The sequence below is a fragment of the Ovis aries genome, chromosome 21, assembly GCF_016772045.2.
Source record: "Ovis aries strain OAR_USU_Benz2616 breed Rambouillet chromosome 21, ARS-UI_Ramb_v3.0, whole genome shotgun sequence".
Lineage (NCBI taxonomy): Eukaryota > Metazoa > Chordata > Mammalia > Artiodactyla > Bovidae > Ovis > Ovis aries.
This window is the reverse complement of record NC_056074.1, coordinates 37,943,726-37,959,083: the sequence shown is the minus strand read 5'-3', so window position 1 is coordinate 37,959,083 and position 15,358 is coordinate 37,943,726. Positions and strand designations below refer to the sequence as shown.

Sequence of the window (15,358 nt, the reverse complement as noted above, 5' to 3'; positions counted from 1 at the left end):
AAACTAAAGACCTATATATAGAAAACTATAAAACATTGGTGAAAGAAATCACAGAGGACACTAATAGATGGAGAAATATACCATGTTCATGGATCAGAAGAATCGATATAGTGAAAATGAGTATACTACCCAAAGCAATTTACAGATTCAATGCAATCCCTATCAGACTACCAACAGTATTTTTCACAGAGCTAGAACAAATAATTTCACAATTTGTATGGAATACGAAAAACCTCGAAGAGCCAAAGCAATCTTGAGAAAGAAGAATGGAACTGGAGGAATCAACTTGCCTGACTTCAGGCTCTACTACAAAGCCACAGTCATCAAGACAGTATGGTACTGGCACAAAGACAGACATATAGATCAATGGAACAAAATAGAAAGCCCAGAGATAAATCCACACACATATGGACACCTTATCTTTGACAAAGGAGGCAAAAATATACAATGGAGTAAAGACAATCTCTTTAACAAGTGGTGCTGGGAAAACTGGTCAACCACTTGTAAAACAATGAAACTAGATCACTTTCTAACACCGTACACAAAATAAACTCAAAATGGATTAAAGATCTAAATGTAAGATCAGAAACTATAAAACTCCTAGAGGAGAACATAGGCAAAACACTCTCAGACATAAATCACAGCAGGATCCTCTATGATCCACCTCCCAGAATTCTGGAAATAAAAGCAAAAATAAACAAATGGGATCTAATTAAAATTAAAAGCTTCTGCACAACAAAGGAAAATATAAGCAAGGTGAAAAGACAGCCTTCTGAATGGGAGAAAATAATAGCAAATGAAGCAACTGACAAACAACTAATCTCAAAAATATACAAGCAACTTATGCAGCTCAATTCCAGAAAAATAAACGACCCAATCAAAAAATGGGCCAAAGAACTAAATAGACATTTCTCCAAAGAAGACATACGGATGGCTAACAAACACATGAAAAGATGCTCAACATCACTCATTACTAGAGAAATGCAAATCAAAACCACAATGAGGTACCACTTCACACCAGTCAGAATGGCTGCGATCCAAAAATCTGCAAGCAATAAATGCTGGAGAGGGTGTGGAGAAAAGGGAACCCTCCTACACTGTTGGTGGGAATGCAAACTAGTACAGCCACTATGGAGAACAGTGTGGAGATTCCTTTAAAAATTGCAAATAGAACTACCTTATGACCCAGCAATCCCACTGCTGGGCATACACACCGAGGAAACCAGAATGGAAAGAGACACATGTACCCCAATGTTCATCACAGCACTGTTTATAATAGCCAGGACATGGAAACAACCTAGATGTCCATCAGCAGATGAATGGATAAGAAAGCTGTGGTACATATACACAATGGAGTATTACTCAGCCATAAAAAAGAATTCATTTGAATCAGTTCTGATGAGATGGATGAAACTGGAGCCGATTATACAGAGTGAAGTAAGCCAGAAAGAAAAACACCAATACAGTATACTAACACATATATATGGAATTTAGGAAGATGGCAATGACGACCCTGTATGCAAGACAGGGAAAGAGACACAGATGTGTATAACGGACCTTTGGACTCAGAGGGAGAGGGAGAAGGTGGGATGATTTGGGAGAATGACATTCTAACATGTATACTATCACGTAAGAATTGAATCGCCAGTCTATGTCTGACGCAGGATGCAGCATGCTTGGGGCTGGTGCATGGGGATGACCCAGAGAGATGTTATGGGGAGGGGAGGTGGGAGGGGGGTTCATGTCTGGGAACGTATGTAAGAATTAAAGATATTAAAATTAAAAAAAAAAAGATCTAAACATAAGACCAGAAACTATAAAACTCCTAGAGGAGAACATAGGCAAAACACTCTCCGACATAAATCACAACAGGATCCTCTAGGACCCACCTCCCAGAATACTGGAGATAAAAGCAAAAATAAACAAATGGGACCTAATTAAAATTAAAAGCTTCTGCACAACAAAGGAAACTATAAGCAACATGAGAAGACAGCCTTCAGAATGGGAGAAAATAATAGCAAATGAAGCAACTGACAAACAACGAATTTCAAAAATATACAAGCAACTCCTGCAGCTCAATTCCAGGAAAATAAACAACCCAATCAAAAAATGGGCCAAAGAACTAAATAGACATTTCTCCAAAGAAGACATACAGATGGCTAACAAATACATGAAGAGATGCTCAACATCACTCATTATCAGAGAAACGCAAATCAAAACCACAATGAGGCACCATTTCACACCAGTCAGAATGGCTGCTATCCAAAAGTCTACAAGCAATAAATGCTGGAGAGGGTGTGGAGAAAAGGGAGCCCTCTTACACTGTTGGTGGGAATGCAAACTAGTGCAGCCACTATGGAGAACAGTGGGAGATTCCTTAAAAAACTGGAAATAGAATTGCCTTATGACCCAGCAATCCCACTTCTGGACATACACACCAAGGAAACTAGAATTGAAAGAGACACGTGTACCTCAATGTTCATCGCAGCACTGTTTATAATAGCCAGGACATGGAAGCAACCTAGATGTCCATCAGCAGATGGATGGATAAGAAAGCTGTGGCACATATACACAATGGAGTATTACTCAGCCATTAAAAGGAATACATTTGAATCAGTTCTAATGAGGTGGATGAAACTGGAGCCGATTATACAAAGTGAACTAAGCCAGAAAGAAAAACACCAATACAGTATACTAACACATATATATGGAATTTAGAAAGATGATAATGATAACCCTGTATGCGAGACAGCAAAAGAGATGCAGATGTACAGAACAGTCTTTTTGACTCTGTGGGAGAGGGAGAGGGCGGGATGATTTGGGAGAATGGCATTGAAACATATATAATATCATATAAAAACGAATCACCAGTCCAGATTCGATGCAGGATACAGGATGCTTGGGGCTGGTGCACTGGGATAACCCAGGGGGATGGTATGGGGAGGGAGGTGGGGGTGACGGCTCAGGAGCGGGAACTTATGTACACCCATGGCAGATTCATGTTGATGTATGGCAAAACCAATGCAGTATTGCAAAGTAAAAAAAATAATAAAATAAAATAAAAGTGGGCAAAAGACCTAAACAGATATTTTCCAGAAATAGAGATGTAATATGCAAAAAGATACTCAACATTGCTCATTATTAGAGAAATGCAAACCGAAATCCCAATGAAGTATTCTCATACCAGTCAGATTATGAAAGTGAAAGGCGCTTAGTTGTCTCCGACTATTTGAAACCGCATGGACTAAACAGTCCATGGAATTCTCTAGGCCAGAATAGTGGATTGGATAGCCTTTCCCTCCAACCCAGTCAGAATAGCCCTCATCAAAAAGTCTACAAATAATTAATGCTGGCCAGGGTGTGAAGAAAAGGGAACCCTCTTACACTATTGGTGGAAATGCAAACTGATACAACCACTATGGAAAACAATATAGAGATTCTTTTTTTTCTTTAATTTTAAAATCTTTAATTCTTACATGCATTCCCAAACATGAACCCCCACCCACCTCCCTCCCCACAACATCTCTGTGGGTCATCCCCATGCACCAGCCCCAAGCATGCTGCATCCTGCGTCAGACATAGACTGGCGATTCAATTCTTACATGATAGTATACATGTTAGAATGCCATTCTCCCAAATCATCCTGCCCTCTCCCTCTCCCTCTGGGTCCAAAAGTCTGTTATACACATCTGTGTCTTTTTTCCTGTCTTGCATACAGGGTCGTCATTGCCATCTTTCTAAATTCCATATATATGTGTTAGTATACTGTATTGGTGTTTTTCTTTCCGGCTTACTTCACTCTGTATAATCGGCTCCAGTTTCATCCATCTCATCAGAACTGATTCAAATGAATTCTTTTTAACAGCTGAGTAATACTCCATTGTGTATATGTACCACAGCTTTCTTATCCATTCATCTTCTGATGGACATCTAGGTTGTTTCCATGTCCTGGCTATTAAAAAACTAAGAATAAAACTACCATCAGTTCAGTTCAGTTCAGTTCAGTTCAGTCGCTCAGTCGTGTCTGACTCTGCAACCCCATGAATCGCAGCATGCTAGGCCTCCCTGTCCATCACCAACCCCCGGAGTTCACTCAGACTCACGTCCGTCGAGTCAGTGATGCCATCCAGCCATCTCATCCTCTGTTGTCGCCTTCTCCTCCTGCCCCCAATCCCTCCCAGCATCAGGGTCTTTTCCAATGAGTCAACTCTTCTCATGAGGTGGCCAAAGTACTGGAGTTTCAGCTTTAGCATCAGTCCTTCCAAACAAATCCTAGGGTTGATCTCCTTCACAATGGACTGGTTGGATCTCCTTGCAGTCCAAGGGACTCTCAAGAGTCTTCTCCAACAACACAGTTCAAAAGCATCAATTGTTCAGCACTCAGCCTTCTTCACAGTCCAACTCTCACATCCATACATGACCATAGGAAAAACCATAGCCTTGACTAGATGGACCTTAGCTGGCAAAGTAATGTCTCTGCTTTTGAATATGCTATCTAGGTTGGCCATAACTTTTCTTCCAAGGAGTAAGCGTCTTTTAATTTCATGGCTGCAATCACCATCTGCAGTGATTTTGGAGCCCAAAAAATAAAGTCTGCCATAAGACTCAGAAATCACACTACTTGTCATATACTCTGAGGAAACCAGAATTGAAAAAAGCACTTTATTTTTCAATAAACAAAAAACTAGTGTAGTGAAAAAACAAACTAGAAAAGAATTTTAGTATCACAAAGCTTTAAATTGTGTGAAGGTGTACAGTTAGAAAAGATATAATATGTGAAAACTACCCTTGGTAGAATGTTCTTGCCTTACTTGCAAGTTGAAAATATGTGTATTAATTTTTTAATTTCCATGTCCTGGCTACTTGTCAAAAAATGATATCAGAGTGCATTTCACCCTAAATGTAATCCAGGCATCATAAATTTTTTTAAAAATGTATTTAGTGTGTCCAAAATCACTGCAGACAGTGACTGCAGACATGAAATTAAAAGATGCTTGCTCCTTGGAAGGAAAGCTATGACAAATCAAGACAATATGTTAAAGAGCAGATACATCACTTGCTGACAAAGGTCCATATAGTCAAAGCTATGATTTTTTCAGTAGTCATATATGGATGTGGGCATTGGATCTTCAAGAAGTCCATGCCCAAGAATTGATGCTTTCAAATTTTGGCGCTAAATAAGACTCTGGACAGTTCTTTGGACTGCAAGGAAATCAAACCAGTCAATCCTAATGGAAATCAACCCTGAATACACATTGGAAGGACTGATGCTGAACCTGAAGCTCCAGTACTTTGGCCACCTGAGGGAAGATCTGATGCATTGGGAAAGACCTTGATGTTGGGCAAGATTGAACTCAAAAGCAGAAGGCAGTGGCAGAGGATGAAATAGTTAGAAAGCATCACTGACTCAATGGACATGAATTTGAGCAAACTCCCAGAGATAGTGTAAGACAGAGGAGCCTGGTATGCTGCAGTCCATGGGATCATAAAAAGTCACACTTGACTGAGCAACTGAACAGCAAAACAAAAGACAGAAACATTGATGTACGCAGTGTTAAGTGAATATGAAGATTGGCCCTGATATAACCTACAGGATTTAGCTGAGGATCTGAAAAAGTCATGCCTAATCCCAAAGAAAGGCAATGCCAAAGAATACTCAAACTACCGCACAATTGCACTCATCTCACATGCTAATAAATAATGCTCAAAATCCTCCAAGCCAGGCTTGAGCAATACATGAACCGTGAACTTCCAGGTGTTCAAGCTGGATTTAGAAAAGGCAGAGGGAACCTGAGATCAAATTGCCAACATCCACTGGGTCACTGAAAAAGCAGGAGAGTTCCAGAAAAACATCTATTTCTGCTTTATTGACTATGCCAAAGCCTTTGACTGTGTGGATCACAGTAAACTGTGGAAAATTCTGAAAGAGATGGGAATACCAGACCACCTGACCTGCCTCTTGAGAAACCTATATGCAGGTCAGGAAGCAACAGTTAGAACTGGACATGGAACAACAGACTGGCTCAAAATAGGAAAAGGAGTACATCAAGGCTGTATATTGTCACCCTGCTTATTTAATTTATATGCAGAGTACACCATGAGAAATGCTGGGCTGGAAGAGGCACAAGCTGGAACCAAGATTGCCAGGAGAAATATCAATAACCTCAGATATGCAGATGACACCATCCTTATGGCAGAAAGTGAAGAGGAACTAAAAGCCTCTTGATGAAAAGGCTCTTGATGAAAGAGGAGAGTGAAAAAGTTGGCTTAAAGCTCAACATTCAGAAACCTAAGATCATGGCATCTGATCCCATCACTTCATGGGAAATAAATGGGAAACAGTGGAAACAGTGTCAGACTTGATTTTGGGGGGGCTCCAAAATCACTGCAGATGGTGACTGCAGCCATGAAATTAAAAGACGCTTGCTCCTTGGAAGGAAAGTTATGACCAACCTAGATAGCATATTCAAAAGCAGAGATATTACTTTGCCAACAAAGGTCTGTCTAGTCAAGGCTATGATTTTTCCTATGGTCATGTATGGATGTGAGAGTTGGACTGTCAAGAAAGCTGAGCACCAAAGAATTGATGCTTTTGAACTGTGATGTTGGAGAAGACTCTTGAGCATCCCTTGGACTGCAAGGAGATCCAAGCAGTCCATCCTAAAGGAGATCAATCCTGGGTGTTCATTGGAAGGACTGATGCTAAAGCTGAAACTCCAATACTTTGGCCACCTCATAGGAAGAGTTGGCTCATTGGAAAAGACTCTGATGCTGGGAGGGATTGAGGGCAGGAGGAGAAGGGGATGACAGAGGATGAGATGGCTGGATGGCATCACCGACTCAATGGACATGAGTTTGAGTGAACTCCGGGAGTTGGTGATGGACAGGGAGGCCTGGCGGGCTGCACTCCATGAAGTCGCAAAGAGTCAGACTCGACTGAGCAACTGAACTGAACTGAACTGAAGCTGTGACTGGAATGATATGGAGAAGTAAAGGTTGTGAAGGAAACCAGAGGGTAGTTCATTAAAGGGCTATTAGAGTGAGCAAATATTTAAGGATGTAACATACTGTGAAGGTCCTCTGTGCTGATTTCTTTCTCTTCCAGTGGGACCTCGTATGTGATCAACCGTCACAGAAACCGTTGATTCAATCCCTAGTTATGGTTGGAATACTGGTGGGGGGCCTCATCTATGGCCATCTCTCAGACAGGTGAGTATCTCCACATCACTGCTGCCCCTCCTCTGTGGTGTGTTCACAGTTTATGATTACTTGTTTCATAAGGAAATGTTTCTTTAGTTCCAGGATACAATTTATGCTGTTGTGGGTTGCCTTGGTTTCCAGGGAGCTATGGATGGAAATTCAGAATTAGACTCATTGTGATGAATGCAATTTGTTGCCACAGGTCTCTCTGTTTTAACACAGAAATAACCTTTCCATAAGATTAAGGGCAGGGGGCATTTCAGAACAATTTTTAGAGGCAAGTTACCATGAAATTAGAGAGACCTCATAAAGATGAGGAGTTACCAATGAGAAAAGAGAAGGTGTTTTCAAGATAGGTGGTTCAGCCTGTTTGAAGAAAAAGAGTTGTAGCCCTTTGCCATGAAGTCTGTGTGTCCCTCACAGATCAGTGAGCTAAATGCTTGCAGGTTCCTACCTTGGTCCTCATGTCATGGTCTTCTGTGTGTGTGTGTGCATGCGTGTGCGTGTGTGTTCAGTCACTCAGGGTGTCCGACTCTTTATGACCCTACAGACTGCATCCCTCTAGGCTCCTCTGTCCACAGTATTTTCCAGGCAAGAATATTGGACTTGGTTGCCATTTGCTCCTCCAGGAGATCTTTCCGACCCGGGAATCAACCATGTCTCCTGCATTCCTGCATTGGCAGGCAGATTCTTTACCACGGAGCAGCCTAGGAAGCCCATATCATGGTTACCTTACTGTAATCAGTGCTCTATAAAACTTCTGTGTTTCTGGGATGGTACTGAAGTTGGAGTATAAATTATTGTGTCTATAATCTGGTTGTGTGATTATGTTAAAAGAAAAAAGAAAAAGCCTACTTACAAGTAATATTTGCCACCATACAAGGCAATTAACTAATCCGTAGACCTCATGTGTCACAATATGTGGTGTGAGAAGTTTGGGTTATCCTGTACCTGACAGTAGTCATTCATAACGTACATTCTTGAAGCAATAGGACAAATATGGCAGCTACACATTTAAGTCTCCTATAGGGGAAATGGGAGGCTTAGAGTAAGTATCCCTTGTCATTTGTAAACCTGATATAATTTAATCTTATAGCTGAAAATTGTTGACTCTGACTGTATCACCTCAGTGTAATTAGTCAAAGATTTCTGGATCAGAGTGCTCATTTGCACCAGCCTACTGACTGAGCCTTTTATGACTATTCAGAATAAAATGCTGGTTGAGAGTTTAGATGGACATAGAGTCATAGATGTCTAGGTTTGTGTGTCTGTGTGAGTTATGATAGGAGCTGAGAGTGGAAAGTTAGGTGAAGAGGTAACATTGTAGCTAACCTAAGGATTTTAAACTGACATAGGTAAAAAGTTTATGAGCACTGGCTTCACAAGCAGAAATAGGTAAGGGAGACTATGTCAAAATAAGTCTGCTGCATAGCGAAAGAAATGATTGACAAAATAAAAAGGAAATATGTAGAATGAGAGAAAAATATTTGGAAGCCACGTATCAGATAAAGAGTTAATATCCAAAATGTACTGGGAATTACTACAACCAATAGAAAAAGAAAAAACATAAATAACCTGTTGCTAAAAATGGGCAAAGGAGCTCAGTAGATAGTTCTTCAAAAAAAGACAAAGTAGTAGTCAACAGGTATATGAAGAGATACTTAACATCACTGATCATCAGTTCAGTTCAGTCGCTCAGTTGTGTCCAACTTTTTGCTACCCAGTGGACTGCAGCACACCAGGCTTCCCTGTCCATCACCAACTCCCAAAGCTTGCTCACACTGATGTCCATCGAGTCAGTGATGCCATCCAACCATCTCATCCTCTGTCGTCCCCTTCACCTGCCTTCAATCTTTCCCAGCATCAGAGTCTTTTACAATGAGTCAGTTCTTCACAGCAGGTGGCCTTCCAATGAATATTCAGGACTGATTGCCTTTTGTATCGTCTGGTTTGATCTCCTTGCAGTCCAAGGGACTCTCAAGAGTTCTCCAACACCACCGTTTAAAAGTATCAGTTCTTCAGCACTCAGCTTTCTTTATAGTCCAACTCTCAGGTCCATACACAACTACTGGAAGAACCATAGCTTTCACTAAATGGGCATTTGTCGGCAAAGTAATGTCTCTGCTTTTTAATGTGCTGTCTAGGTTGGTCATAGCTTTTCTTCCAAGGAGCAAGCGTCTTTTAATTTCATGGCTGCAGTCACCATCTGCAGTGATTTTGAAGCCCAGAAAAATAAAGTCTGTCACTGTTTTTGTGGTTTACCCATCTACTTGCCATGAAGTGATGGGACTGGATGCCATGGTCTTGGTTTTTTGAATGTTGAGTTTTAAGCCAGCTTTTTCACTCTCCTCTTTCACTTTAATCAAGAAGCTCTCTAGTTCATCTTTGCTTTCTACCATAAGGGTGGTGTCACCTGCGTATCTGAGGTTATTGATATTTCTCCCGGCAATCTTGATACCAGCTTGTGCTTCTTCCAGCCTGGCATTTTGCATGATGTACTCTGCACATAAGTTAAATATGCAGGGTGACAGTATACAGCCTTTTCCCAATTTGGAACCAGTCCATTGTTCCATGTCTGGTTCTAACTGTTGCTTCCTGACCTGCATATAGGTTTCTCAAGAGGCAGGTCAGGTGGTCTGGTATTCCCATCTCTTTAAGAATTTTCCACAATTTCTAGTGATCCACACAGTCAAAGGGTTTGACATAATCAATAAAGCAGAAGTAAATGTTTTTCTGGAACTCTCTTGCTTTTTCTATGAGCCAATGGATGTTGGCAATTTGATCCCTGGTTCCTCTTCTTCTGCTAAATCCAGCTTGAACATCTGGAAGTTCACGGTTCATGTACTGTTGAAACCTAGCTTCGAGAATTTTGATCATTACTTTGCTAGCAAAATCAAAACAACAATGAGATACAGCCTCACACCATTTGGATGGACATTGTATCCAAAATATTGCTGTCAATCCCAGAGTCAAAGAACTTTTTCCTCATGCTTTCTCCCAGGAGTTTACTGTTTCAGGGTAATGTTTAAGTCATTAATCCATCTTAAATGAATTTTTGAATGGTATGAATAGGGATCAAAGTTCATCTTTCTGCATGTGATTACCCAGTTTCTCAATATCATTATTGAAAAGAATATTACTGGCTCCTTTATCAAATGTGATATCTGAAGAATTAATTTCTGGAATCATGATAAGAGCATTAGTATATGTGTCCATCTTTATGCCAGTACCATAATCTTTTTATTACTGTAGCTTTACACTATACTTTGAAATCAAAAGTGTGATGCTTCTAAGCTTGTATCTTCTTTGTCATAATTGCTTTGGCTATTTGGGAACATGTATGATTTCACATAAATTTTAGAATAGCTTTTGCTATTTCTGTGAAAAATACCATTGGGATTTTTTTTCATTGCAATCTTTTGGCAAGCCTGGGAAGTAAATACCACTTGTACCAGCAGTTTGCAATGCCTGATAAGTTAATTAGCCCAGGGCATTTTAATTAGTAAGCTGCAGAGTCCAAACTCAAACCCCAAGACTTTTTATTTAGTAAACTTTATTTCTTAGAGTAGTTTTAGGTTCATAGCAAAATTGAACAGAAAGTACAGAGATTTCTCCTATACCCTTAATGCTGATAATGGGGAAGATTACCATTGGAATTTTGATAGAGATTGCACTGAATCTATAGATGGCTTTGAGTAGTATAGACATTTCAGTTCAGTTCAGTTCAGTCGCTCAGTCGTGTCCGACTCTTTGCGACCCCATGAATCGCAGCACGCCAGGCCTCCCTGTCCATCACCATCTCCCGGAGTTCACTCAGACTCACGTCCACCATGTATATGGGTTATCTTTCCATTTATTTGTGTCTTCTTCAAGTTCTTTCATCAAAGTCTTGCTGTAGTGTCTATGTATTTCATCTCCTTCATGAAACTGATACTTATTTTATAATTTTGATGCTATAGTAAGTGGAATTGCTACCTTTTAAATTTCTCAGACATTGCATTCTTGGTGTATAGAAATGCATTTAACTTCATATGTTGAGTTTTGTATCTTGCAGTTTACTGAATTTGTAGATTGGTTCTAGCAAATTGTTTGGTTGAATCTTTAGGATTTTCTATTACTATATACAAGTTCATATTATCTGTAGCAAAGAAAATAAAATTCTTCCTTTCCAGTATGGTTACATTTTTCTTCTTTATCTTGCCTGCTATCTCTAACCAGCACTTCCAGAATTGTGTTGCTAGAACTAGTGTGAGCGGGCACTTTTTCTTCCCTGAACTTAAAGGAAAATCTTTCAAATTGTCTTTGCTGAGTATGATGTTCTCTGAAGGGTTGTCTATATCACATTTATTGTGTAGAGTTATATTCCTTCTATACCACCTAATTGAGTATTTTTTATCATGAAAGGGTATTGTATTATGTCAAAAGGCTTTTTCATCTTTTGAGATCATCATTTGATATGCCCAAACTATCCCTTCCTCCCTGACAATTATAAGTTTGTTCTTTAAGTCTGTGAGTCTGTTTCTGATCTGTAAATAAGTTCATTTCTATCATTTCTTTTTAGATTCTGCATATAAGGAATGTTATATGACATTTCTCCTCCTCTGTCTCACATTTTATTCAATATTTCAATCTGTAGATCCATCCATGTTGCTGCAAATGCCATCATTTCATTCCATTTTATGGCAGAATTATATTCCATTGTAGATATGTACTGCATCTTCTTTATCCTTTCATTCATCAATGAACAATTAGATTGCTTTCATGCCCTGGCTATTGCAAATAGAGTTGCAATGAACATTGGGATGCATGTATCTTAAGGCCCTCTTTTCTTGATGTCTGATGAAACAGACAATTCACTTTTCCTTATTTGTTTTGCACCTTCTTTTCCTTCATTCTCCATCTTAGGTAATTCTTTCCTCTGAGATATTTATATAACAGCCTCTGGCTGAATTATGGTGCTCTTATATTCTGTTCTAGAAAAGTATATTGCTTTAGGCCAATGAAATCAGATTCAACAAAGAGTGACTCTTACCTAACCCTTCAACAACTTTCATGCATTATTCCACTGATCTTTTGCATCAGTTTAGCCTTGCCTGTGTGGTCCTCAAGACCCAAGTACACTTTTAGCTCTCTTATGTTTCAGACACTTAAGAGACTATACACCAGATTAAACACATGCTAATACATGACTGCTTACAAAAGTGTTACAATTTCCAACACCATGGTTTCTTCTGTGAGGTTATTTTTATTTTTGGCCATGCCACATGGCTTGCAGGATATTAGCTCCTGGATCAGGAACAGAACCCATGCCTTCAGCAGTGAAAGCATGGAGTCCTAACCACTGGAACACCAGGGAAGAAAGTAAAAAAGAGAAAAACAAAAATCATAAATTAACACATATATGGAATTTAGAAAAATGGTAGAGATGAACCTATTTGCAAAGCAGAAATAAAGACACAGATGCAGTTTCTTTTATATGGTGTCAGAGGCATCTGGTGGTTGTATGATGAAGTTTTTGTATTATTAGCATATAGTCAAAGATTGTTGCTTTATGGAGATTTGCATTGTTGATTTAGCTCTTGTTTACTCAAGCTTTCAGGTACATGATTCTCTTGTTAAAGTTATAGAGTATGTTTTTGTTTTCTTAATTTATTACCATAAATTATCATTACTCACATCACCTAAGCTGACTGTCTGATTTGTAGGTTTGGGCGAAAGCTGATTCTCAGGTGCTGTTTACTCCAACTTGCCATCTCTGGGACCTGTACAACCTTCGCTCCCAACATCTTCATTTACTGCTTACTACGCTTCTTGTCGGGCTGTTCCATTGCAGTCATAATAACAAACAACTGTTTTCTAAGTAAGTCAACAATTCTGATCTAATCTATCTTCTTAGCCTTGAATTTGAGCTTGAAATTTCACACTTATTTGACATAATAACACTGTTTTAATATCTTTCAGTTATAGAGTGGACAAGATCCCAGTCGAAAGGCATGGTATTAACATTGATATACTGTGCCCTTAGTATTGGACAGATGATGCTGGGAGGACTGGCTTTTGTCTTTCGAGAGTGGCGCACCCTGCAGCTGGTGGTGTCTGTACCTTTCTTTGCTTTCTTTTTCTCCTCAAGGTATGAAGTTCTCTCTCTCTCTTAAGGAAATCTGGGATAAAATGCACATTGAATTGGGATATATTGATTTTCTTATTCCCCAACACATTCTTATTGTTTGGACCTGAAATCCATGTCTGTTACCTGCTCATTCTGGGCAATTTGAGTTTTGAGAAACATAACATGGAGTAACAATAATCTTCCTGTCTGTGACTTATAGGTATTTTCTGCCATCTGGTTCCTAAGTCTTTCCCAATATAAAGGTCATAGAGCTATCCAATATTATTTTTCTTAATATAAAATACAGACTCAATTTTTTATATATAAAAAAGATATACCTTTAATTCTATTTTGGCTATGGAATGAATCAGGTCACAGAAAAGCTTTCAGTGATTTGTTCTGTTGCAGATGAAATTGGATGAAAAAGATGAAGCAAACTTATTCACAGAGCTGTTTCACAAAATAGCAACAAGATTTTCCACTAGCTAAATTTGCACACAGATTAGATGATTTACATTATGAATTCAGCATTCCTTCTTCTTTTAAATAACTTTAATAAATAATTATTAATGGATAACTTCATTCCCACACTAAAACCAATCTAGGGAAAATCAGATCTAGGAGAACATAAGGAGATGACTACAGGTTTTATAGAACGAGATGAGTTCAGAGAGAGAGGACAGTATAATCCATGTCAGACTCATCTATTAAGTCATTCTATATTTGTAACAACACTACAAGGAAGCTAGCACTACTATACCCATGCTATTAATGAGAAAACTGAGGCAGATGTAAATAAGCAATTAGTTATTAATTGGTATTAGTAATTGGATAATTAGTTATCAACATAACTAGTAGTAGCAGGAGTAATTGTAGTCATTGTTAGGCTTTAAGCTGACATTATGGGGGCTTCTTTTTTAAAGGAATAGATACTGTAAATATACGTCATGTGCAAAAAGTTGTTTGTCCCATGCTGAGGTGGAAGAAAATTATCATGTGAGGGACTCTCAAGATTAAGCTTGTCAAGTTTCTTGTAAATTCTCCTAGTGAGTAAGCAAAGAGGCAATTTGACTCCAAAGTCTGTGTTCCTTACTGGTAGTACAACTTTCAAGTGCACTGTCATGGAGTGGTTAGTCTCATATTCTCCTAGTATTTGTATAATAGATCTGGAATATCTCACATTCCCTGGTGGCTCAGATGGTAAAGAAACTGCCTGCAATGCAGGAGACCTGGGTTCAATCCCTGGGTCAGGAAGATCAGCTGGAGAAGGGAATAGCAACCCACTCCAGTATTCTTGCCTGGAGAATTCCATGAACAGAGGATCCTGGTGAGCTACAGTCAGTGGGGTCACAAAGAGTGGTACACGGCTGAGCAGCTAACACTAACTAACTGATCCAACAAGGGAAGTGGTAGATTTTAGATGAAAAGCAAAACGCAACTATTATCAGTTGACATGTGACAAATAATCAATGGCCTCCCAGGTGGTGCTAGTGGTAAAGATTCTGCCTGCCAATGCAGAAGATGATGCAAGAGATGTGGGTTCGATACCTGGGATAGGAAGATCCCCTAGAGAAGGAAATGGCAATCCACTCCGGTTTTCTTATCAGGAAAATCCCATGAACAGAGGAGCCTGGCAGGCTACAGTCCTTAGTGTCTCAAGGAGTCGGACAGGACTGAGCAACTGAGCACAGCTGACTGCACTTGCTTGCTCATCTTTCATCAGGTGGCTGGTGGAATCTTCTCGATGGCTGATAATCACCAACAAACCAGATGAGGGCTTAAAGGAACTTAAAATGGTTGCACACAGAAATGGAATGAAGAATGTTGAAGAAACCCTGAACTTGGAGGTGAGTGGGAAAGGGAAGGGAAGATGATTACTTGGTTGAAGGGAAATCATAAACTCACCTGCTTTCTCCTTCTTGAGATAGACAAGCTGCTTTCCTAACAAGGACAGCTAGTTGAGAATGGAAATTCCCTAGACTTTCATGGGCATCTAATAGAAAAGAAGCTTTGAGCACTGTGCAGCTACTTCTTTCGTTTTTAAACGTT

General features: G+C 39.5%; 1 protein-coding gene across 4 annotated transcripts in view; it reads left to right on the top strand.

The window, feature by feature from the left end:
• Positions 1–15,358, top strand: part of LOC101118064 (solute carrier family 22 member 10-like) — a 29,484-nt gene that overhangs the window by 5,903 nt on the left and 8,223 nt on the right. For 3 of the 4 annotated variants that reach the window (XM_012102062.5, XM_060404306.1, XM_060404307.1), the window contains exons 2-5: positions 7,106–7,209; positions 12,906–13,060; positions 13,162–13,330; positions 15,033–15,156. In XM_012102062.5, coding sequence (XP_011957452.2) covers positions 7,106–7,209; positions 12,906–13,060; positions 13,162–13,330; positions 15,033–15,156 — 552 coding nt within the window. The remainder of the gene's footprint in view (positions 1–7,105; positions 7,210–12,905; positions 13,061–13,161; positions 13,331–15,032; positions 15,157–15,358) is intronic. The other variant, XM_060404305.1, reaches the window with a different exon arrangement.